General features: G+C 37.8%; 1 protein-coding gene across 1 annotated transcript in view; it reads left to right on the top strand.

Annotated features, from left to right (window-relative positions):
* Positions 1 to 22985, top strand: part of CNTLN (centlein) — a 192433-nt gene that overhangs the window by 111125 nt on the left and 58323 nt on the right. Inside the window, exons 13-15 of the mRNA XM_032206274.1 lie at positions 13260 to 13309; positions 18365 to 18447; positions 21048 to 21568. Coding sequence (XP_032062165.1) covers positions 13260 to 13309; positions 18365 to 18447; positions 21048 to 21568 — 654 coding nt within the window. The remainder of the gene's footprint in view (positions 1 to 13259; positions 13310 to 18364; positions 18448 to 21047; positions 21569 to 22985) is intronic.

Genomic DNA, 22985 nt, shown 5'->3' on the forward strand with positions numbered 1-22985 from the left:
CAAGAATGATAAAGACATATTTTGCAGAGTGAATGTATGACCTAAGATAGATAGTTCACTGACTCTGTATAGTCAAATATTCCATTTCCTTGGCTAATTAAAAATGCAAGTTTCTTTATAGTGTTGTATAAACTGTAAGTTTACAATTTTCTTGCTGTAAAGAAATTCTAGTAAATCATTCTGGATAGCTTGAATGTTCACAAAATGTAAGTAATGCTAGTACTTTTTGCTTTACTCTTCTTTTGGCAGCATTATCCCCAGACATATGTAATGGTTTTTGCTCTCTCACACAGTCTAGATCAAACACCTGCTCCAAGGTTTACTCTCACCTCCCAAGGCTGTCAGTTGACACATAAATATACAGCCCCATGAAAAAGGCGTATTTTACCCTTACTGCAGGCAAATGTTCTTGAATCGTAATGCTGTAGGAACAAAGTAAAAAATTTCTGTCAGACTAGGATTTCAGATGTTGGATAAAGTTTGTGCCTAGTTTGGTTCTCATTACTCTTAAACAATTTTTCTGGAGTGAAAAATTAAAATTATCATTTGCATTATGACATGTCAGACTCCCCATTCTGGTTTACCAGAGCCTCTTCCTGTTTTTTTTTTTTTTTTTTTTTTTTTTTTTTATAGACTCTTTACAAAAGTATGCGTAGTGTGCATGTGCATTCTACTCAGATTTTACAGAATAGGATTTTTACCCTTTTCAAGATTCATGGACAGAAAGTACTGTTCAGTTTTGCTTACCTAGAAGTCCTTTCCACATTGATCTGCTGTCTTTCTTCTTAAGCTCCTTTTTTTTATTATTATTATTTTTTTTACTGGGGGAAAGAAAACAGTTTCTTCCATTGTCCCGTTATACTGGCAAGAATTTTTAACCTATTTGACTTAAGCTTTCTGTAAGAAAAAAAAAAATGCTCTTGCACTACTTTGACTCAGTGTCTTTAAAACTTACTTATTTTCATTACAATAATAAGCAACACTAACGTCCCTTTTCAAGGACCCTGATAAAAAAATGTGCAAAACTTTTTTAACAGTTTTTTTTTTTTTTTCTGTTTGATTTTCTTCTTAATTTGGCTTTCCAGTCTTTAACAAACTTAAATGACTCTGGAGGAAAACATTTGAAAAGGCAGCCAGCTACCTTTTGGACTTAGAGGAAGGCTTTCCCAACTGCAGCAGCTCCTGGACTAGCCCCCTGATATCTGTCCACAACAGCAACAGTATGTATTAGGAGATTGTGGTTAGTTCTGCTTATTTCTCCAAAGAGTCATCCTGCTGCAGTCTTACAACCTGTAATCCTTGGGAAGGAGTCAGTTTCCTCAGTGGGTTATACCTTCTTACGTATTCAGCTCTATTAGAAAATAGATTCTGTGCTTGGTTTTATTTTCCAGATAAAATTCCCTGGGACAAATGGGAGAAAAGTTTTATTGTTTGTTTGGATGTTTATTTTAGACTACCATGAGCCTGCTCTCTTAATTCCTTTTATCTGTATGCAGAGAAGTGTAGGAGTCTCCTGTTGGCCTTACCTGTGAATGCCAAAAGCTGCTGATGAGCAATGGCTGACTTATGGGATGTGTATTACTCTTGAGGCAGTGGTTTGCTAGAGGACTAACTACAATCCTTTGGCAATGGGTTAACCTAGGGTCAGTAACTCTCGAAGGAAGGAGCCATTTAAACTGATAACTGCAAGCAGAAAGTTTATGCTATGGTTCAGTCTATCTTTCTAAATTACCATTTCTTTAATGCATTGAGACACAAATGCACATGTGTACGTGTACCTTAGATTTGGAGCTGTGTGAGGGCTCCTGATGGTATCTTTAGAACTGCTGACAATTAAAAATGATGAGTACTAGGAAATTTTGTTCTAGCAAGAAGGTATATTTTGCAGAAGCCCTGCTTATATGCAGATGGTATGAGCATTTCGCCTATTCAAGTAACTTGATAAGTAAGCAAATGTTATAGAGAATTTCTTGCTGATGCATAGCTATAATCTAAAAGAAATCAGAAGTAATTCCTTTGGCAAAACTGATTCTGTAGTACATTTTTTATTATGCTACCTCTTTCTAAATTCCAAGTGGGTAAATATTTGAGTATTATGAAAATAATACTTTTGGTTACTCCTCCTTTATTATATTGTGATAAAATAGAATTCAGAACATTGGATAATATGGGAAGAGCCAATACTATAATTATGAGTCAAAGTCAGTACGTTTAAAAATGTATGGAATACCAGCATAAACAATCAAATGGATAGATTTGATCTCCTTCAATTTCTTACCTGTCCTTTTTTTAATATTGCCAAATGTGGCTGTGGCACAATCATAGTTCAAAAATATAAATGAAGAGTTGGTACATAAAACAGGATGCCATTCCCTGCTCCTCTTAGGTGCCTTTTTATATATGTGATGCAATGAAGAAGAATGACTTTTATCATGTTATCAGTAGTAAGCAAAACCTGTTGAGGTTGTTCTCAGGATATTATTAATACATCAATATTGGCTTACAGAGTTAAAACAAAGACATGATTCTTCTCCTCATCTGCCATGTTAGAAGATACTGGCAGCCTTCTAGGAAGTGCCAGTCAGATTCCTGCAGAGTTCAGGTGCTGATTCCTACTAGGTCAAGGACTTGTTGACTTCTCAGCTAGGAAGGTGTTGAAAGTTGTTCCCTGACCATATAACTTAGAACAGCAAAGCCCTTCCACAGTATTCTTCTGGATAAACTGGAAACCCATTGGCTTGGACAGGTACACTTTTTACTAGGTTAAAAACTGGCTGGACAGCCAAGCCCAGAGAATGGTGGTGAATGGAGTGAAATCCAGCAGGTGACCAGGCACCAGTGGTGATCCCCAGGGGTCGGTGTTGGGGCCCATCCTCTTTAATATCTTTATTGATGATTTGTACAAGGGAATTGAGTGCACTCTCAGCAAGTTTGCAGACGATGGGATGAGTTTCAACATGGCTAAGTGCCAGGCCCTGCACATTGGCCACAACAACCCCATGAAGCGCTACAGGCCTGGAACAGAGTGGCTGGAAAGCTGTGCAGACGAAAAAGATCTGGGGGTGCTAATTGATGCTCGCCTGAACATGAGCCAGCCGTGTGCCCAGGTGGCTAACAAGGCCAATGGTATCCTGGCTTGTATCAGGAATAGTGTAGCCAGCAGGACCAGGGAGGTGATCATTCTCCTATTCTGGTGAGGCCGCACCTCAAGTACTGTGTTCAGCTTTGGGCTCCTCTCTACAAGAAGGACACTGAGGCCTTGGAACATGTCCAGACAAGGGCTACAAAGCTGGTGAAGGACCTGGAATTTACTTTTAAAAAGGCAAGAAATGGAAGAAAATATTTTTTCCCTTACAGCATTTATAACTGTTTGTCCTGGTTTCAGTTAGAACAGAATTAATTTTCTTCCTAGTAGCTGGTGGAATGCTATGTTTTGGCTTAGGATGAGAAGAGTGCTGATAACACCCCGATGTTTTAATTGTTGCAGAGCAGTGCTTATACCAAGCCAAGGACATCTCAGCTTTTTGCTCTGTCCTGCCAACAGGCAGGCTGGGGGTGCAGTAAGAGCTGGGAGGGGACAGACCCAGGACAGGTGACCCAAACTAGCCAAAGGGGTATTCCATACCATCTGACATCATGCTAAACAATATATAGGGGTGGCTAGCCGGGGGGAGGGGGCCGGACTGCTCGGGGTTAAGCTGGGCATCGGTCAGCGGGTGGTGAGCAATTGCATTGTGCATCACTTGTTTGTACATATTATTATTACTTTCCTATTATCACCATTGTAACATTATTATTATTGTTGTTATTATTATTTTGTTATTATTATTTTCCTGTCTTATTAAACTGTCTTTATCTCAACTCACGGGCTTCACTTTCCATTTCTCTCCCCCGTCCCAGAGAGGGAGGGGGGAGGGTGAGCGAACGGCTGCGTGGTGTTTAGCTGCCAGCCGGGTTAAGCCACGACACTGTTGTATGCTATATTTCTGTATTTGCTTGCTTAAGCAAAAACATACTTATTATGAAAAAGAGAGCTAGGAAACACCCCATTTTTCAAGTAAATATTGTCCTTAGGAGACTTGTGAAGCTGAAAGCATCCTCTGTGTTCTGTGTTACTGCTTTATAAAGCAGACAGTTGACTGTTTCTGTATTTTTGTAGATCTGTTCTTCTCACAGAGTTCCTAAGTGATGAATTTCCCTACTGAGAGAAGAGATGCTCAAATACTTGTTCTACCCATTATTATAATCTGAAACAGGAAAGATAATGAATCATAAAGTGAAAAGATAATTTTTCTGTTTTCTTAAAACTACTTAAGAGGAAAAAAAATGTTTGATATCATCCAAAAATTTTAAAGTATGCTACTCTTTTTTTTTTTTTTAAAGTCAGCCTTGTAGTTGTATGTAATTGTAAAATATGAAATTTGTTGATCAATCCTAAAATAAATAAATAAATAAATAAGTGCCAAAAGCACAGTTATATGGAGATTTATACGAGACATCTAAAATATACATCATCTTCAAAATTGCCTACCTTAACTCTCAGTACTTCTACTAGCAAAGATGGAGGAGGCATGTACTAATGTTGAAAGAATTCTTTTCAGTATCTGTGCCTCGAGACTATAATCAGCTAGAAACACTTTACAGAGAAACTACCTTTCCACTGTAGAAATATCTTCAAAGATTCTGTCTCTCAGCTTCAGTTTATGCCTTGGATCTTTTCAGATGACATAAACACGATGCCCTTTGCTCAGCACTTGGTAAATCAAACACAAGTTTTTCAATGCCCTAAAAAAATCCCTTTTCAGTTAGTATCAAAACCTTAAGCGTTTCTTCTTTCCATTTTTTGATGTGTTAATCAAAAATGACCAAGCAAAAAACTGCAGCAAATCAGTGAATATATGCTCAAGATAATTATAGCAAATACTATCTTAATCTTCTAAGAGTTTTGAAAGCTGTTATTCACAGTATCTGAACTTTGATGCTGCTGTTCTGACTCTAGTTCTAGTAGGTTAGTATTCTTCATTACCACACACAGAGCTTATTTTTGATCCTTTGAGATGAAGGATTGCAGAGGCAATCCCTCTTTCACCCTCAGTAAGTGAGGGAGGCATCTCATGTCACTAGAATCCATGCAGCTGGATCACAGTTCTCTTCAAGTACCTAATCTGGTACAGGATGAAGCCCAGATGAAGATCCGTTTTGTCTTGACAGATACAGTTTTAAGAAAATGTACCAAAGGTTTTCAAACGATAACTGTAAATTCCACTAGACACGAGCTAACAGTATCTTCTTAAAGTGAGGTGATTGTGTAAATGAAAGGGTCAAAAGTACTTCTCTCCCCTCCCCCCCGTTCCTTTTTTTCAAGTTGAATCATTTCTTTGAGTGTTGCATTATACTTGACTTCAGTTACCTTGAATTCCTCAAAGTCCCATCTTGTTCCTCAGAAAGTTTCTCACTTGACCCTTCTTTGATGCTTCCTCCAACTGATCATATTCACTTGTTCCTGGGGAAAGTTGCAATCATACTACCTCTGCAAAGAAGACCAGATTACATCCTTTCCTCTTTTTTTCTTGAGCTGCTCTCTTTTAACAAAATATGCAGGCTATAGTATTCTTGTTGTGAATTGTAGACAACTGAACTAGGTTGGACAGATGCTTTTTTTATATATACAAATACTAGCTAGAGTAGTGTGTCAAGAAATATTCACATGTGTAAGAGCACATTTTACTGCTGAGTTGGGAACAACAGAAAAAAAGGAAGGGCTAACTGCTTCTGTATGTGGTTCATGTTGCAGGTATTGCACTGCTTTTTATCTTGAAATGTAAAAAGATTTATGAATAATAAAAAATAAATAGTTGAATGTAGACAGTTGTGTTATAAAGAGACAGCAATTAGTATTTTCCTGTGTCATCTTCTGAATTTGTAAAATTAATGTGGTATTCACCAAAACCATACAGATTATACATTATTTTTTTGTTAGCACTGTATTTGTCTTAAAGTTTTGGAGCAGATAAGGCTTGAAGGTGTCATGCTGTAGTACATTTATTTTTTAGAAAGAAAAGATTGAGTAAGAATCAGTATAGAATATGTTCTTAGATTACTTAAATTCTTAGCTCAATGCTAACTTTGCTGGCCTTGAGTAGCATTATCTCTGCATTGAAGAATTACGAAGTTTATGAAAGAAAGATTTTAGTACTTCAGAGATTAAATAAACCAAGCAAACAGTTCACTAGCTAATAAGGATAGGATAGGAAAGTAATTAGATCAGAAATTGAAGGTGTATCTGCATAAGCTTCCTTCGATTTAAGAAATATTTAGCTCAGGATGCAGGTAGCAGTCCCACTAGTGGATGTAATTATTTCAGTTTGTTACACAGTGATGTGTACATGTATCATTATCTACATGGAAGACATCTTCTGTATGTGCTGTTGCATGGAGGAATATGTTCTCTTAGATGGGGAGGCCACAAAGAGATGAGTCCTGCTGTCTATGTACATCCTTTTGTACCAAGAAAGTGTCTGAATCAAATGGACTCTTTTAAGGATAGATGGAAGCTGGTGCTGTTAGTGGGAGGTCACAAAAGATAAGGAAGGCTTTCTAAAGATATTGTATGTACTACTTGTTGACTGGCTTATTAAGCAACAGAATGAAGAAATGATATGCAAGGACGTCTATGCTACTGCTAGAAGCCAAAAAATCAGCTGGACTTTTTGGCATCAGGTGACAATCCTGAGACATTAGGTATCTTGGAGACCTGGAAGAAGGAATGTAATCTGTGGGATACAGTGTTGCCCAGGAATGTTGTAGTCCCTCTTTGCAGCAAAGACAGAGTAGGATTACATGGTTAGAGACTGGTACAGTATAAAAAGGATTTTTTAAGTGTAGTATTGTACAACTGTTACAGAAAAATGGCAGCAGTATGTATTTTTTTGAATGAAAGTCCTATATTCTAATAGTAAGTAAGTCATAGTAAAATTGGAGATGACACAAAGGCATGCTGTTGACTCATACTCAACTAGTTGCTCAGACCTAGAGGTCTTTGAGGCTGTACTGTTGCACTGGGTTGTTCTGGCAGGAGTTTGCCTTTGGTGAGCTTCATAAGGTTCCCTTCAGCCCATTTTTTCTGCCTGTTGAGGTCTTCCTGAACAGCAGCTGCCCAGCCCTCAGTTGCTCCTCTAAGCTGTAGATCATCTGTGAACTTGCTGGGAGGTACCCTAACCCATCATTTAGGTTTTTCGTAAAGACGTTAAAAAGTTCTAGCTCTGGTATGGATCCCTGTGAGTGATACTTTTGATCATAACCCTTTGAGCCTGGCAGTCCAGAAAATTTTCCAGCAATCTCACCTATTTTGCAATTCTACATCTCAGTTGTTTAACAGTAAGGAGGTGCGAGGTGGGAGGCTCTCTCAGAGGCCTGGACAAATTCAATGAATGCAGGGTACCTGCTTTCCTTTTATTCTCAAAGCTAGTCATCTCTTTTTAGATGGCAGTCAAGTTAGTCAAGCAAGATTTTTCTTTGGTAAATCCATACTGTCTATTTTGAATCATCTTCCTGACAATCATGTGGCTAGAAACATTGAAACATTTTCCAGGATGATTTGATTTGTAACTTTCCTAGGAGCAGAGGTGAGGCCTGTAGCTCCCCATATCCGGTCCTTAGTGAAGGTGGGTTCAAGTTTTGCCTCTTACATATATATATATATGTATATATATTTAAATTATATTTAAATACTAGCAGAAGAGAGCAGACCAAATCAAGTGAGCTGCCAGTATTCACTTTCCAGAAAGAGAACCACACAAAAATGAAGCAAATAGACATGTCTTCCCCCCATACCAAGATAGAAAGCCTATAGACAATTGGAGACTGCTAAGAAAGGTACTAAATTGGAAACCCAGCTAAAATATGTATTGCAATTTTTTTTTTTTAAGAGTTAATAAAAACAATCAACCAAACTAAAAACAAATCAGCTCAACTGGGTAGCTTATGTGGACCACATAGAAAAGAAAAAAAAAAAAAAAACACAACACAACATTTAAAGCTTAAGCTTGTTTTGGTGCAAACAGGAAAACCAATAAAAAATGTCAGTTTAAAGGCAAGAAGAAAGATGAGAAAGCTAAAAGAATTCTTCAAGAGTGTTTTTTAAGGATGCCTAAACTACGTCAGTGTAATTCTGCTTAAATGATGTGAAAAATAAGCCAATTAGGAAACTTTTAGGTTTGCTTAATGGTAACAGTGTAAAAGGATACACTAGGATTACAAGGCCATAAAAGAGCATGTCAGTGAATCTTTTTGTCAGCCTTCTCTAATGAAGATGCTAGGAAAATGTCAACAGCCCCTCTGTTCTTTCTAGTAGATAGACCAGAAGTGTTAGATTTGTTTGAAATAACCATACAGCAATAATGAGGCCAAGTAGATAAGCCAGTTGTTAATGTCTTGATGGTAATATCTTCACACCCAGTGAGTATGAGGAAGTTCAAGTATGAAATTACTGAACTGGAACCTCATTGTAAACAGCCACTGTGCCAGTGGACTGGCATGTTGCCACTGTTAAATCCCATCTACAAAAAGAGCTCCAGAGGGAGCTCCAGACCAGTAAGCCTGACTGCTTCCATACTTGGGAACATGGCAGTCTGTCCTTAAAATGAGAGGGAAGGAGAGGGAGAGAGATCAATGAACACAGATCAACTCAATTTTGTTGGGAAGGACCTAGTGTGACTTCTGTAAAGGGAAACTCTGTTTTCTTAACCTACTGGAATTGCAGAAAGGTGACAGTAACCACATAGATAAAATCTAACCTGTATTTTCTAAAAGCCTTTGACAAGGCTACACATGAAAGGCTATAAAGAAATCACATTTCTGTGGGATTGGAGGAGATACTTTTAGCAACAGAGAGCCAGTTAAAGCAGAGAAAAAAAAAAGGAAGTGCTTAGGTGCCATTTTCAGTATGGAAAAATGGGGATCAGACTATAGAAATAGTTAGGCTTCTGCACTCTCCTGAAGTAACATCTGCTTTTGCCTCTGCTGGATACAGAGCACTGGTGGTGGATGGATCCAGCCCTGGTCAAATGACTCAGTTGGGCATTTCACAGAATCACAAAAATGTAGAGGTTGAAAGGGGCCTCAAGAGATCATTAGGTCCAATCCCCCTGCCAAGGTTCCCTAGAGCAGGTTGCCCAAGTAGGCAAAAAACAAAAGGAGAAGGAGACTCCACAACCTCCCTGGGCAGCCTGTCCCAGTGCTCCGTCACCCTCACTGTGAAGAAGTTCTTTTGCATGTTGGTGCGGAACTTTCTGTGATCCATTTTGTGGCCATTGCCCCTTGTCCTGTCCCCACAAACCACTGAAAAGAGAGGTTGGCCAAATCCCTTTGTCTCCCACACTTTGGGCTGAGGTCAACTGTATGAAGTTCAACAAGGCCAAGTGCCGGGTCCTGCACCTGGGGTGCAATAACCCCAAGAAGAGCTACAGGCTGGGAGATGAGTGGTTGGAAAGCTGCCTGGCGGAGAAGGACCTGGGAGTGATGGTGGATAGTCGGCTGAATATGAGCCAGCAGTGTGCTCAGGTGGCCAAGAAGGCCAACGGCATCCTGGCTTGTATAAGAAGCAGTGTGGCCAGCAGGGCTAGGGAGGTGATCGTCCCCCTGTACTAGGCTCTGGTGAGGTCGCACCTCGAGTACTGTGTTCAGTTTTGGGCCGCTCGCTACAAGAAAGACATCGAGGTGCTCAAGAGAGTCCAGAGAAGGGCGACGAAGCTGGTGAGGGTCCTGGAGAACAAGTCCTACCAGGAGCGGCTGAGGGAGCTGGGATTGTTCAGCCTGGAGAAAAGGAGGCTCAGGGGCAACCTTATTGCTCTCTACAGGTACCTTAAAGGAGGCTGTACGAGGTGGGGGTTGGTCTGTTTTCCCACGTGCCTGGTGACAGGACGAGGGGGAATGGCCTGAAGTTGCGCCAGGGGAGTTTTAGGTTGGATCTTAGGAAGAACTTCTTTACCTAAAGGGTTGTTAGGCATTGGAACAGGCTGCCCAGGGAAGTGGTGGAGTCAGCATCCCTGGAGGTCTTTAAAAGACGTTTAGATGTTGAATTTAGTGATATGGTTTAGTGGAGGACGAGTTAGTGTTAGGTCAGAGGTTGGACTCGATGATCTTGAGGTCTCTTCCAACCTAGATGATTCTGTGATAGAGAAGATGCTCCAGGCCCTGTATCGTCTTAGTGGCCCTCTACTTGACTCTTTCTAGGAGATCCCTGTCTTTTTTTGTACTGGGGAGCCCAGAACTGGACACAATACTCCAGGTGAGGCCTGACCAGCGCAGAGTAGAGGAGGATCACCTTCCTTGACCTGCTGGCCACACTCCTTCTAATGCACGCCAGGATCGCATTGGCCTTCTTGGCCACAAGGGCACAGTGCTGGCTCATGGTCAACCTGTCATCCACCATGACCCCCATGTCCTTCTCTCCAGCAGGTTGTCCCCCAGCCTGTACTGATACTTCGGGTTGTTCCTTCCCAGGTGCAGGACTCTACACTTGCTCTTATTAAATCTCACTCGGTTTCTTCCTGCCCATCTCTCCATCCAGTCCAGGTCTCGCTAAATGGCAGCACAGCCTTCTGGCATGTCAGCCACTCCTCCCAGCTTTGTGTCATCAGCGTACCTGCTGATGGCACACTATTCCCTCATCAAGGTCGTCGATGAAGATGTTGAACAAGACTGGACCCAGCACTGACCCCTGGGGAGCACCGCTAGTCACAGGCCTCCAGCCGGACTCTGCGCCGCCAATCACCACCCTCTGAGCTCGGCCAGTCAGCCAGTTCTCAACCCACCTTACTGTCCACTCCTCTATCCCACACTTTCTCAGCTTTGCTATCAGGATGTCATGAGAGACAGTATTGAAAGCCTTGCTAAAGTCAAGGTAGATGACATCCACTGCTCTCCCCTCATCTACCCAGCTGGTGATGCCATCATAGAAGGCAACGAGGTTGGTCGAGCACGACTTCTCCTTGGTGAATCCATGCTGACTGCTCCTCATAATCTTCTCTTCCAATTGCTTGGAGATGGCATCCAGAACAAGTCCCAACACCTTTATAGGAACAGAGGTGAGACTGACTGGTCTGTAGTTTCCCAGATCCTCTTTCTTGCCCTTCTTGAAGACTGGAGTGACAATGGCTATCCTCCAGTCTTCCGGCACCTCTCTTGTCCCATCAGGACCCATGGATGGCCCATGGGCCCATTTCTAACATTCATGCAAGCCATTCAATGACTTATATGGACTGGATCCTGTATTATACCATGCAATTTCTTCTCTAGGCTAGTCTGAAATATTTCCAGCTGAGATATACCGTAACTTTTGTGGAAGTCTGTTTCACAGACAAATGAATTTAATTAGAAGTGCTTCAAATATTCACAGAATAAACTTATGCCTTTACTTATTTCAGATTATTTCTTTGCTTCCAGCTCTCTTATCACTCTAAAAATTTTTGTATATGTTTACTATTTTAAAAAATCTTTTACAAGTATTGTTTGTTCTTCTGGGCTGCAAGCATGCACTGCTGGCTCATGTCGAGCTTTTTGTCCACCAGAACCCCCAGGTCCTTCTCTGCAGGGCTGCTCTCAGTGAGTTCTTCTCCCAGTCTGTGCTCATGTCTGGGATTGCCCTGACCCAGGGGCAGCACCTTGCACTTGGACTTGTTGAACCTCATGTAGTTCACATGGGCCCACTTCTCCGGCCTGTCCAGGTCTCTTTGGATGGCATCTCTTCCTTCTTTGGTATCAACCACACCACTCAGCTTGGTGTCATCTGTAAACTTGCTGAGAGTGCACTCCCAGCAAGTGAGTGCACTCCCAGCAAGTGAGACAGATCCCGCTGTCTATGTCATTGATGAATACATTAAACAGCAGTGGTCCCAAGACAGACCCCTGAGGGACACCCGTTGTCACCAGCCTCCACCAGCCTCCTGTTCTCTGTACATAGAGAACATACAATATTAAATATAGTCTTTAATTATATATGCAATGTGTTTACAAGTCTGTAGCTTGCCATTCAGTTCACAAGGTGAGTAGCTTGCAATGAGAAGCAGTTAGTGTAAGGGTAAAGGCCACTGTGGTCATTTATTACAATGTTAATGGTGACTGAGGCATGGAGAATGAGTGAAGAGCAAAGAAAGTCAACCTGTGAAGCTGAGTGATCCTCAAAATAGCTGTAGTCATGTGTCATGCAAAGCAAGTTACTTTATTTTTGTGTGTGTGTTTCTCATTTTCTTTGTATTTATGATGATTTCCAAGTGAGACTGGGGGATGTGAATTGCAGTACCTAGATTTACAGCTGAGAGAAGTGTTAAACATATAAAGTGCTTTAAAAAACAGAAGACTCATTTTTAAACCCATTCCTGAAGTTAGCAGGTATTTTGTCCTGATTTTCTTTCGTCTCATCTCAGAGGGATTTTGTAAAGAAAATTAATCTCTTATGAAGCATTTAGTTGCTGCTGTTTTGAGTACACCAAAAAAGGCTGTGAGGAGATCAGCAATCCAGCCTTCAGAGCAGACCTACAATAATGTGTATGTGTACAGGATATGAGGTTATATTTTAAGTACATTCTGCATATTAAATGACTGCTATCTGTTCTGTAGGATCCTAACCTAAAAAAGGTCACGTCTTGTTGCTAAAATAGTCTACAACTATGTGTTTAAAGATTAGGTCAGAAAACACAAATATAAATGAGCCATTCGAAGTAATATGGTTAATTCTAGCATTTCCCAATTTGACTTTGAAGCTTTAGCATTGTTATCCTGGCAACTTTTATATATAAGTAATTTTATAAAACATTAAACACCACTTCAGTAATTCATGTGATTTGCAGTACAGACCTTTTCTGGACAAAGAGGAATGGTAAGATTTATCCGTATAAGGTGGACTGTGCTTTCCCCTGAGGCTTACCATTTACTCCTCCACAAACAGGATTCCATGTTTTTAGCTCTGGTATTTCCTTACCTAAAAAGGACTAGCTGAAAATTTTAGTGTATGTTACCACCTACATTACATCTGAATTTTATAAATTCAGGTTTATAAGTTTTAATGAGCTATTGTACCAATGGCTCTTTATGTTTGAAGTATGCTGGGTGTCATCAAATTAGAAGAGTTCCTGGGTGTTGACAACTTCTTCCCCTCAATATATTTACGTGGTTTTGGTTTAATTTTGTTTTAATAGTCTCAGTGGCAGATATATGGTTGTTTCATCATTCTTACTTTTTTTCTGTTTACTCTTTTGAAGACTAAATCTTGAAGAGGAATTATATCAGATGAAGGTACACCAATCTATGGGTAAGTTTAGAATACAGGAGTTCAACTATGTTTGCAACAAGAAACAGGTATTTTATATGTATATACATAGGCTAATAGAAATACTAGTCTTAAGGTTATTTTCGCTCCAAATGTGTTTTTTTTTTTTTTTCCTTTTCTTGAACGTGCATTTTCTATTTGTAAATACATAGTCTTATTTAAAAGTATGCTTTCCCTCAGGTCTCCCATATGCCTATGAAATCAATAATTTTTACATATAGGCATAAACTGTTAAATTTATTTTGTGTGTGTGCAGAACATATAAAATTATTTTTTTTATGTTTAAAATATCTGTGTATATATATGTATGTGTGTGTAAAATCTAAAACGTGTTTATTTGTTTATGAAGCTTTCACCAGAATCTGAAATGTGTTTTGCAGTACAACGATACAGAAATTTCATGCTCATTCAGACTTCTTTTTTAATACTAGTCTCACAAAGTATGTGGATTTGAAATGAAATTAGAATGGTGGAAATCTTATAAGAATTGTTCATGGATAACTTCTGTTATAACTTAATAAACTGTACAGTAGTTGATGGTTCGGTGAAGGTTGTTCTTTCCTAGTCAGATAGGTAGTGTATTACCACAGATTCTTTGTCATTCTGATTCGGTGTATTATTTGCTGTTCTTGAATGCTTTGGGAGAAGTGTTCAACAATGCATAGTTACAGTTCAACTGGGTATGTGGTGAATTCCTTTTGCACAATTCAAAAGGAGAGAGTAAAAGTTTTGGGGAAGTACTATACTAAAGAGCCATGATTTGGAAATAAAGCCTCACCATTCTTGATCTCATTTTTCTGCAGTTTTCTGTTTCATTATTTTTTATAACGTCAGGCAATTGAATGTACAAAAATATTTTTTCCCTTTATTTTTATTTTTTTTATAAATCATATGAGATTTAGTGGAAATCTTCAGCTGCTAATGATGGAACGTCATTGTTTTCTTTTGTGTTACTTCATATATGTTACTTTCACAGCCCCAGATAGAGCTTAAGGAACCTAGTGAAGGTTTCAAATGCCAACTTTAAAAATCGCTGTTTTGTTTTTGCCAGTTTAGTCAGTCTTTGCACAGAGAGAAGTGGAAAGGCAACCAGCAGCGAGAAAGACTTGAGGGCCTGCTGAGCAATAACCATGTGTTTCCAAAAAACAGTCAGATCCCAGAAACTGCTAGCTCTTGACATGTTTAGTGCTTTAGCAGCTAGTCTTTTTTTTTTTTTCATTATCTTTCTAGATTAAAATATATCCTTATTCATTGTTGTTTGTTGTATCATTTAGATGAACTGGATTTTTTTTTTTACTAAGTTACAAAATCATGTCTGATGATATGCATTAAGCAACATGTTTTCCTAGTACTCAAGGCTGAGTTGATTCCATTCATTTCCAAACTTTTACCAACTGAGGTATAAAAGAATACTTACTCATCCAGTCTGTAAAAAGTAATTTCCATGTTGTTCCTTTTGCAAATGCTAGAATATTGCAGTGCTGTAGACACTTTCATCAGTTGATTGACATTTTCTGGAAGAATATGCTAAAAAGACTGAGGCTGGATGGCTGTCTTAGAGCATAAATGAGTGTTTTTGAGAAATTCTTGGTCATGAACGAAAAAGGTCCATATACCCTCTGTCCTAAAATGGGTTTTAAGTCCCTTCATCTTCCTGAATGAAAGTAAAATGTCCTAACTGTTATCTGGCATTTGCTGAGAGACCAAACTTGATATAGCCTGAATACACTTGTGTGCAGCCTGGGAATGTATGTTTTCTTTTCTAAAAGGAAACCTGACAAGAAATTGCCCAGCTTATAAACGATGATGGAATTCACCTCCACCTTAGCAGCTACCTGTTTCCATCAGACATTCTAACATCAAGGAGTAAATTCTGGAAAAAGCAACTGAGCTTCTTTGGATTAAAAATGTTAGGGACTGTTGTTTTACTTGATTGGATACCAGTTGTATTTGTCAGGAGGTGATGGATACCTTTGTTGCATTTTGTACCATTTTCAAACCCTACTGGCCAAGAATGAAAGTTGGGGAAAAGGAAAGTACTCTTGTCATTCCCAGTTTCTGCCTGTTCTAACTCAGTTGTCTGAGTTGTCTATTTTGCTGATGTGAATTATTTTTCAATATTCATGAAATCCAAATATTTGCCTCACTGTTCACATAATTATACATGCATGATTGTAGAGAATGTGTTGGCATTGACTCATGCCCGTTCCTCCAAAAGCAGGAAAATAGGTCCATCTATTCCCATTCAGAAAAATAGTATCACCTTATTAAAAGTGGGTAAGCTGTTGTCCCTTTGTCTCTTTAGGGAGGCGGTTCAAAGACTTCTTTCATTTTGAGAGTCCTTCTCAATCTGCTGTGTTCCCAGTTTATAAGTGAGAACAGTTTCTCATCTTCTGATCTTCACAATGATCTTTCTGTGAGGACAGGACAAGGGGCAATGGCCACAAAATGGATCATAGGAAGTTCAGCATCATCACACGATGGTGCTGAAAAGAACTTCTTCATAGTGAGGGTGACAGAGCATGGGAACAACCCAAGGAGGTTGTGGATTCTCCTTCTCTGGAGATATTCAAGGCCCGTCTGGACGCCTACCTGGGCAACCTGCTTTAGGGAACCTGCTTTGGCAGCGGGGTTGGACCTGATGATCTCCTGAGGTCCCTTCCAAACCCTACAATTCTGTGATTCTGTGAAATCAGTAACACAGTGGCTTTTCTGCCTTGGTGCATTCTTGAGTCTAGAATCTCATTCCGTTGCGAGTTTACGTAGGTGTTCTATGACTGACACCACTCTGTTAAAAAAAAAATAATAATCTGATAGCTTTTTTTTTTTTTCTCTGTAAAAGGAGTTTGTGCAAGTACCATCTTGGCAGCCATGCCAAGGTACTTGATGAACAGTTTTGGTGACTATTAATTAGAAATGAAGTGTTTTGTTGCACAGTTGTTTATTTTGTTTTGGTGGGACCTAAGTTTACCTATGTAAGGCCATCATAATTCGCTGACTGGAGATTGTGGGTTTTATGACTTGTGGGGTCTATCCCATGAGGGATAACTTGGTATTTTTTCTAGTAGGAATATGGTAGGTAGATCCTATATCTTACTGAACAGACCGACGTGATGAATCTTCCTGCTGCCTTAGACAGGCACCGAATTATAAGCAATACAGTTTCATTGCCTCCCTAACCATTTCCTGTGAACAATTACATATCAATTAGAAGGGGGGGGGGGGAGGGGCGGAGGAGGGAGAGGAGAGAGGAGGGAGGTGAGGAAAGGGTTGAATAGGGCATTTATTTTCTGCTTAATATAAAGGGTTATGCATCAGTGACCTTTGCCTTTTTTTTTTTAATTATTTATTTTGCTTTTGAATTCTATGTTAATACTGAATATGTGCATTTTTTTCTATTTTGAAGTAGTATTCTTTATTCTCCTGCATATAATATGTTTATTTATAGATAGAGTTGTAAATTTTATTTTAATACATCCACATAATAAACATAACACCTTGTGTGCTTTGATCAGTTTCTTTGACTATGGGAAATCTTTTTTTTTATTATTTTTTTTCCACTGGATTACAGTAAATGCTGATATAAAAGCTACAGCAGACATTCAAATGAGTGAATATTTAGAAAAAGATGAAAAGCATGTTCATATTATCTTTGTGTGTTACTTAAAGAATGTTGTAAATGTATGCAGTACCACTGTGCTGGGGGACTGTAGTCTGAAATAACATGGGAACTAACATATTAATATCAAGGTAAAGGTACATATTCCCCAGATGCATAGTTTTACCTTTTTCAGCTTTTATTATCTTTAGAATAGTGCTCCATTTATTTCATGAATACAGAAGTATTAATTGGCCATGACATGTTCCAAAGACAAAAGAAAGGTCTAATTCACTCTAACAAACTTGTTAGTCACTGTTTATATCAAGAGGATTGTGAATCTACAGAGAGTAACACTGTTTTCTTCTACACTTCCTTTGTTTATAAATCAAAAGTTTTTAAGTGACCTGCAGTGTCTGCTGGTAGTTTGAAATGATACTTCTAAAGCAGACCTTCACCATGTGGCACAGATACTTATCCCTTAAGATTAATTCTTAATTTGGGGGGAAGAAGAGAAACATGAATACTATGGTGCTTTTACAGTGTTGTGTTTTTTGTTGTTGTTATTGTTGTTGTTCTTGAATGTTTTTAATATACTAATTAAAAAGGTCCTTCTGAGGTGTGTAATTGCTCTTTTCTGTAAGCAGTGAGAAATTTGTGAATGGTAAGCTCTCAGTTCAAATCTAAATAGAACATATTTTACTTCTGATTTACTACACGTACTAATAAACTTTTTCTTAACATCCTGTTCTCTGAATATAGATGTAATTTTTACGTTGTCCATTCTTCTGTGATTTTTTATACTGAAAGTACATAGTTGTCTCTGAGAGTGATGCTTAGAGTCATGTTCATTTTCATTAGTTGTATCAATTTCTAATTGTTATGAATTCACAGCATTACAATGGAAAGGTTTGCATGATTTATCTGGTGAAGTACATGATCTTTCACTTAACAAAAAAGGGGTTTAAAGTTTTCATCTATCCTAATTCTGTTACTGTTTGCTTTGTTCACCAATCACTCTGATCCTCCTAGCAGGGGACAAGACCTAGAGAACAAAACTGGTAGTGACTGTGTAGATAAAAAGGCAATGAATTCTGCTTTTAAGCCATAGAGGGAATAGTCTATAAAGGAATAAAAATGGGAATGAAAGTACAGCATCTTTAACCTGCAGATCTATTGTACCTTTGAAAAAGCTTGCACCCTGAAAAAAAAACATACTGTGATGCTGCAAAGATTCATAATTACGTGACAGAACACTTTGAAAAGAGGTCACTCTTTAAAAACTGACCAAAATGCTTGTCAAGAAAATAGAATGTATTATAAAAAATTGCAGAAGAATTCGTTTCCTTAAAATATCTAGATATTGTTTTAGTGAAATGCTAGCTGTCACATTGTATTATTTATTCTCTGCTAGGGATGTATTATCTATTCTCTTGTAGATATACTTTTTAAAAGTAGTGAAGATGATGGGGTCAAGAACAGTACTCCAAAGAAAGACAGTTCCGATCAGAGGTTACAGAAGGTAAGGTAGCAACCCCAGGAAATAGATCTAAATTCTAGCATAAGAATCATATGTATAAGCTGTTACTCATGAATTTAGGCCATGAGTCTCCTCTCATAATTCAAAAATATGGATTTACAAAATTGTGTCAAAAATGAATTCTCATGAATTAGCTGTGGATGTGGATGACATAACTGCAGTAAATTAAAAGTATGGTTAGAGGTAAAATAATAGAAGCTGACAGATTATCAAAATTAGGAGTTTCATTATCTTTAGCATTTGCCACTTCTAAGTTCAGAACTTTGCATTTCATTTGCTGAGTATTTAACTTTACATGATAGCAGGTATTAATATACAGAGATCACATGTAACAGAATAAAACAGATGCATAATAGTGATAAATTCCCTGCTTGTTTTATATAAAATTTAGGACATTGCATATGCACGTATTTTTTACATTTGTGGGTTTATCACTTTTCACAAAATAGTGGAGGATGCATTTCATGTTCTCTGGCTTAGCAAATATGCGTATGTAATCTTTACTGCTCAACATTCTACATGTTCTGCTTTGTATGCTAACAAGATGCTCTTAACTAGTTGCTATTTGTATTGATATTTGTAATATACACAAGTAGTTTAGTATGTTAACAGGTGTTCACTTAAGAGGGCTCACTTGTATTTTACCATATGTTTTGTTTGCTGCAAAGAAAAGACATCCTTCAAACAGTATTATACCTTTTATTTGTCATTTTGCAAAACAATATTTGTTTAATTACTTATAAATCTTTAAAAGCATTCTTAAATTGAATAAAAACAAATCTATAACTTTGAATGTCAGTTTGGGTATGTCTATTTGTTTTTTATTTGTGAATTAACTTGTAGGAAGTATGGTAATTTACAGCAGATGATGTGATTGCATATACTTGTAACACTTGCCATATGGTCAGGCAATGAAGGCTGTCATCTCGTTATTACTGAATGACAAACATCATGTTAAAATAATAACACACAGAATAGGAAGTGCTCACATTCATTTATCTTAAGGTAGAGTGAGTAATTGAAATAATTTGAATACTACCATCTGAAATGTCACACAGTTTATGCTTGGTTATCATCTATATTTCAGAACTATAATTTTATTTGCCAACTACTACATAATTTTTATCTCCATGGATATACAGAGTTATGATGGTTCCTTAGGGATAGGTGTAGAAGCTATTCATTGTTTGTTTCCTTGCAGCTGTCATACATGACTTTAAGTGCTAGTGAGCGCAAAAGGTTCCTCTAAAGATCTGAGAAAACAATAGCAGAATCTCAGTTTAGGAAAGTGGTTGAAGAAAGGTACTGGTACTCATTACCATTGAAGAGGAAAAGAAAAACTAGTAGTTTAATCATAAATCTTGATTTCACTGAAGCATGTGCAAAAAATCCTTTTACTCCTGATTTCATCTGATAAGTTTATGTAACCATAAGACAGTCTCTGTTCATTGTGAGAGTGCTATGAATTTCTGCCAAAGAAAATAGCAATGGATATGCATGCATATTGAATGTCTGCTATCAAACTCAAAAATTTGGTATCAACTTCACAAACACATAGGAAGTTTGAGCAGCTTTTGCTCCCTTTGTGTTGAGACCTCTCATTTATCTGAATTATATCCATATCCATTTTATAGATTTTTTTTAAGTTTAAAAAAAAATAAAAATTAATGAATAGAATTAATTCCTGTAGTGAAAGAGTGGGGATGGAGCTTTTACAAAACTACCCAGAAGTATTTCTCCAAAATGACTAAGTGTTTATCGAGCACAAAACTCACTCTGATGGCTTTTGCAAGCTTCTGAGGACATCTCACAGAACTGATGTTTGTTTTAGGATCTGCTGAAATTGAAGTTTCCCCTTATTTCTGAAACTTGTGAGGTTTAGTTTGAATAACTTTGAGCAAATAGTCCTGAAGAACATTGAGAGTCAGTTTATTGTTCATAGCCTTGAATACATATAAACTTCAAAGAACTTCAGAAACAAAGTATATGCATTATATAGGTAGAATATGCTTCCTAGAAGTAAATAATTGAGAAGCTTTAAATGTGCTTTATTAGAATAGGATAGATTTTCCCTCTCTGTGAGCAGAAAATGCATTTCACCCTTCATAGTCAAGTGCTGAACTTCCAACATCTCTTGCTACAATTTTTTTGAAGATCAACTATTTTGTATATTTATAACATATCCAAGAACATGTTGATTTAGATAGCTAATGCAAAATTGTCTGTATTTCAAAATAGTTTGCCTTAAAGTGTTTATTTAAATTCAATTAGTATGTATAACCAAATCAGTAACAAGCTCAAGATGCATCGGGAACGTTCATTAGCATACTTAAACTTCTGTGTCACTTTGCCTGGAATTTTAACTTCTTTTACCATCTGCCCTTTGCTCAACAGCTGTATTATTGCAGCTCAAATGTATTCATTTGCACTATGTTAGAATTATTTTTAAATTAAGTACTTTAGATTGCTTTTGTCCTTGTGCTTAGTGTAATATTATTGTCATATAATAAATATGTTTTGAAACAGGTTTTTCTCTACTGGATAGGCTAAAATATTATGAATGTTTGAATTACTTCTGTTAGGTACAACAACTAGAAAGAAGATGCAAAATTACTGAAGGGGAATTAAAGAAACTGAAAGAAGTAAATAAGGACTTATTGAAAGAGAAAAATGATTTAAAATCATCTTTAAAAGTGCAAAAGGAGGATGCAGACACAAGAGAAAGAGAGCTGGAAAAGCTACTTAAGCAGATTTGTGAAATAAAAAGAGACAACACAGAACTTCAGGCAGTGATTGATGAGCAGGAAAAAGAAGCTACTTGTTTGAAGAGGCAAGTGGCAGAAGCTAACAGGTTGAGAAAGGAAAATGAAGATTTGCTGAGTCAAATGCAGGAGCTGAAGTGTTTGCTGGGTGAAGCCAAAGCAGTGGCAACCTCTGGGCAATGTAATTGCAAGATAACAGGCACCAAGGTTAAATTAAAAACAGCCAAGAAAAAGAGCTCTTTGGGACATCATGGAGCTTTTCTCAAACAGTCCATCAAGGTTATGAGTAATGTATTTGAGAACTTCTGTAAGGACGGCTGGGAGGATGTGAGTGAAAGCAGGTACGGCTCTCATTAACTTAGCCCTGTAGAGGGGACACTGTGCATATGTAAAGCACTAGCAAATGGAGATTGAATTTCAACTACTGTTGATTTGGTATTCAAAAAAAATACTGTCAGATCCTTTGAAATATCTTGGGAGGTCTTGTTCTGAGCTTATTGACTGAAATTTGCATGCAAAATTAGCCACAACTGCATGAGTATTTGAATAGATGCCAGGAAACCCAAAAGAAGGCAATGCTTGATTTCTTCCAGTGATGCTATTTTCATGCAGTCATGAGGCTTGAAATTGACAGTTTGGCAGGTTGATTTAATTTGCTGGCCCTTTGCATATTCACCACTGACAGCTAAGGATTCCCAGGCAAGCCTACTAAGTCAGTTTAGTTATCTTGTGACATGCCGACCCGGGAGGAGAAACATTTTTTCCCCTTAATTTAGTTAGATAAATTTTGAATGACCCATTTCAGCTTGCTAGCAGATGTCTACAAGCTGTTTAACATCCTTTAAATTAAGAACCATCCACACTAATTATTTCATGTATGTTTTATGCACAGTCATTGTACTAACTTTAATTGAATGATGGTTAAAAATTAGTTCTTTAAAGGTAATTGTTACTGCATAGAATCTCAGTCATGAGTCACAAGGCCCTCAGAAAATTGCACTGGCAAAATTCATAAATGTTTAGGATTTTTACTTTTGCTTCTGTGTGTCCACACACACTTGAAGCCAGTAGTAAGCCCCTATCTGACTGTGTATCACACTGTTTCTTTCAATACTTTGTACTAAGAAACATGTAAAGAAATTTCTTAAGGCTATATTTACCCCTAAAATACAGAGAAGCTAGCAGAGATAAAGAATATGGAATCTTCTTTGTAGCATTCACATTGGCTTTGTATGTCATATGGAGCAAATCAGCAGTGGCAAATGAAGCCCCTCTGCTGCAAAATCCCCATGCAAAATAGGGGATCCTGAACACAGTATCTGGAGAGAGAAAACAAATTAAATACTATGTAATTTGTCCATTGCTGTCATTAATATCAAGCTTGTTTGTTTTTCTGTTAAATTTAATCCCACAGATCTGATTTTACAGAAAAAAAATATTATTTTTTTTTCTGTTACAATTAATGAGCTTTTTATTCAATTTACTGTGTTTTGCTTTTTAAGAACAAAATTCAACAAACAAATTGTCATTTCAAGTTAAGTTTGAAATGAAGTGAAAATTGTCTGTATGGCTTTGTTTGCTGGCTAGGCATAGGTATCCTTACTGTTTGATAATTATACAAGTATCAGGTTAGGAAATATTGTCATAAATAAATGAACATTTTCTAAGGTGATATTTCAAGGTGTCATTCCCAACATCTGAGGGAGATATCTTCATTTAGAGTCCTCTTAGTATGATTAATAAATACTATTCTTTATC

This window comes from Aythya fuligula, chromosome Z (genome assembly GCF_009819795.1).
Source record: "Aythya fuligula isolate bAytFul2 chromosome Z, bAytFul2.pri, whole genome shotgun sequence".
In the NCBI taxonomy this organism is placed as follows: domain Eukaryota; kingdom Metazoa; phylum Chordata; class Aves; order Anseriformes; family Anatidae; genus Aythya; species Aythya fuligula.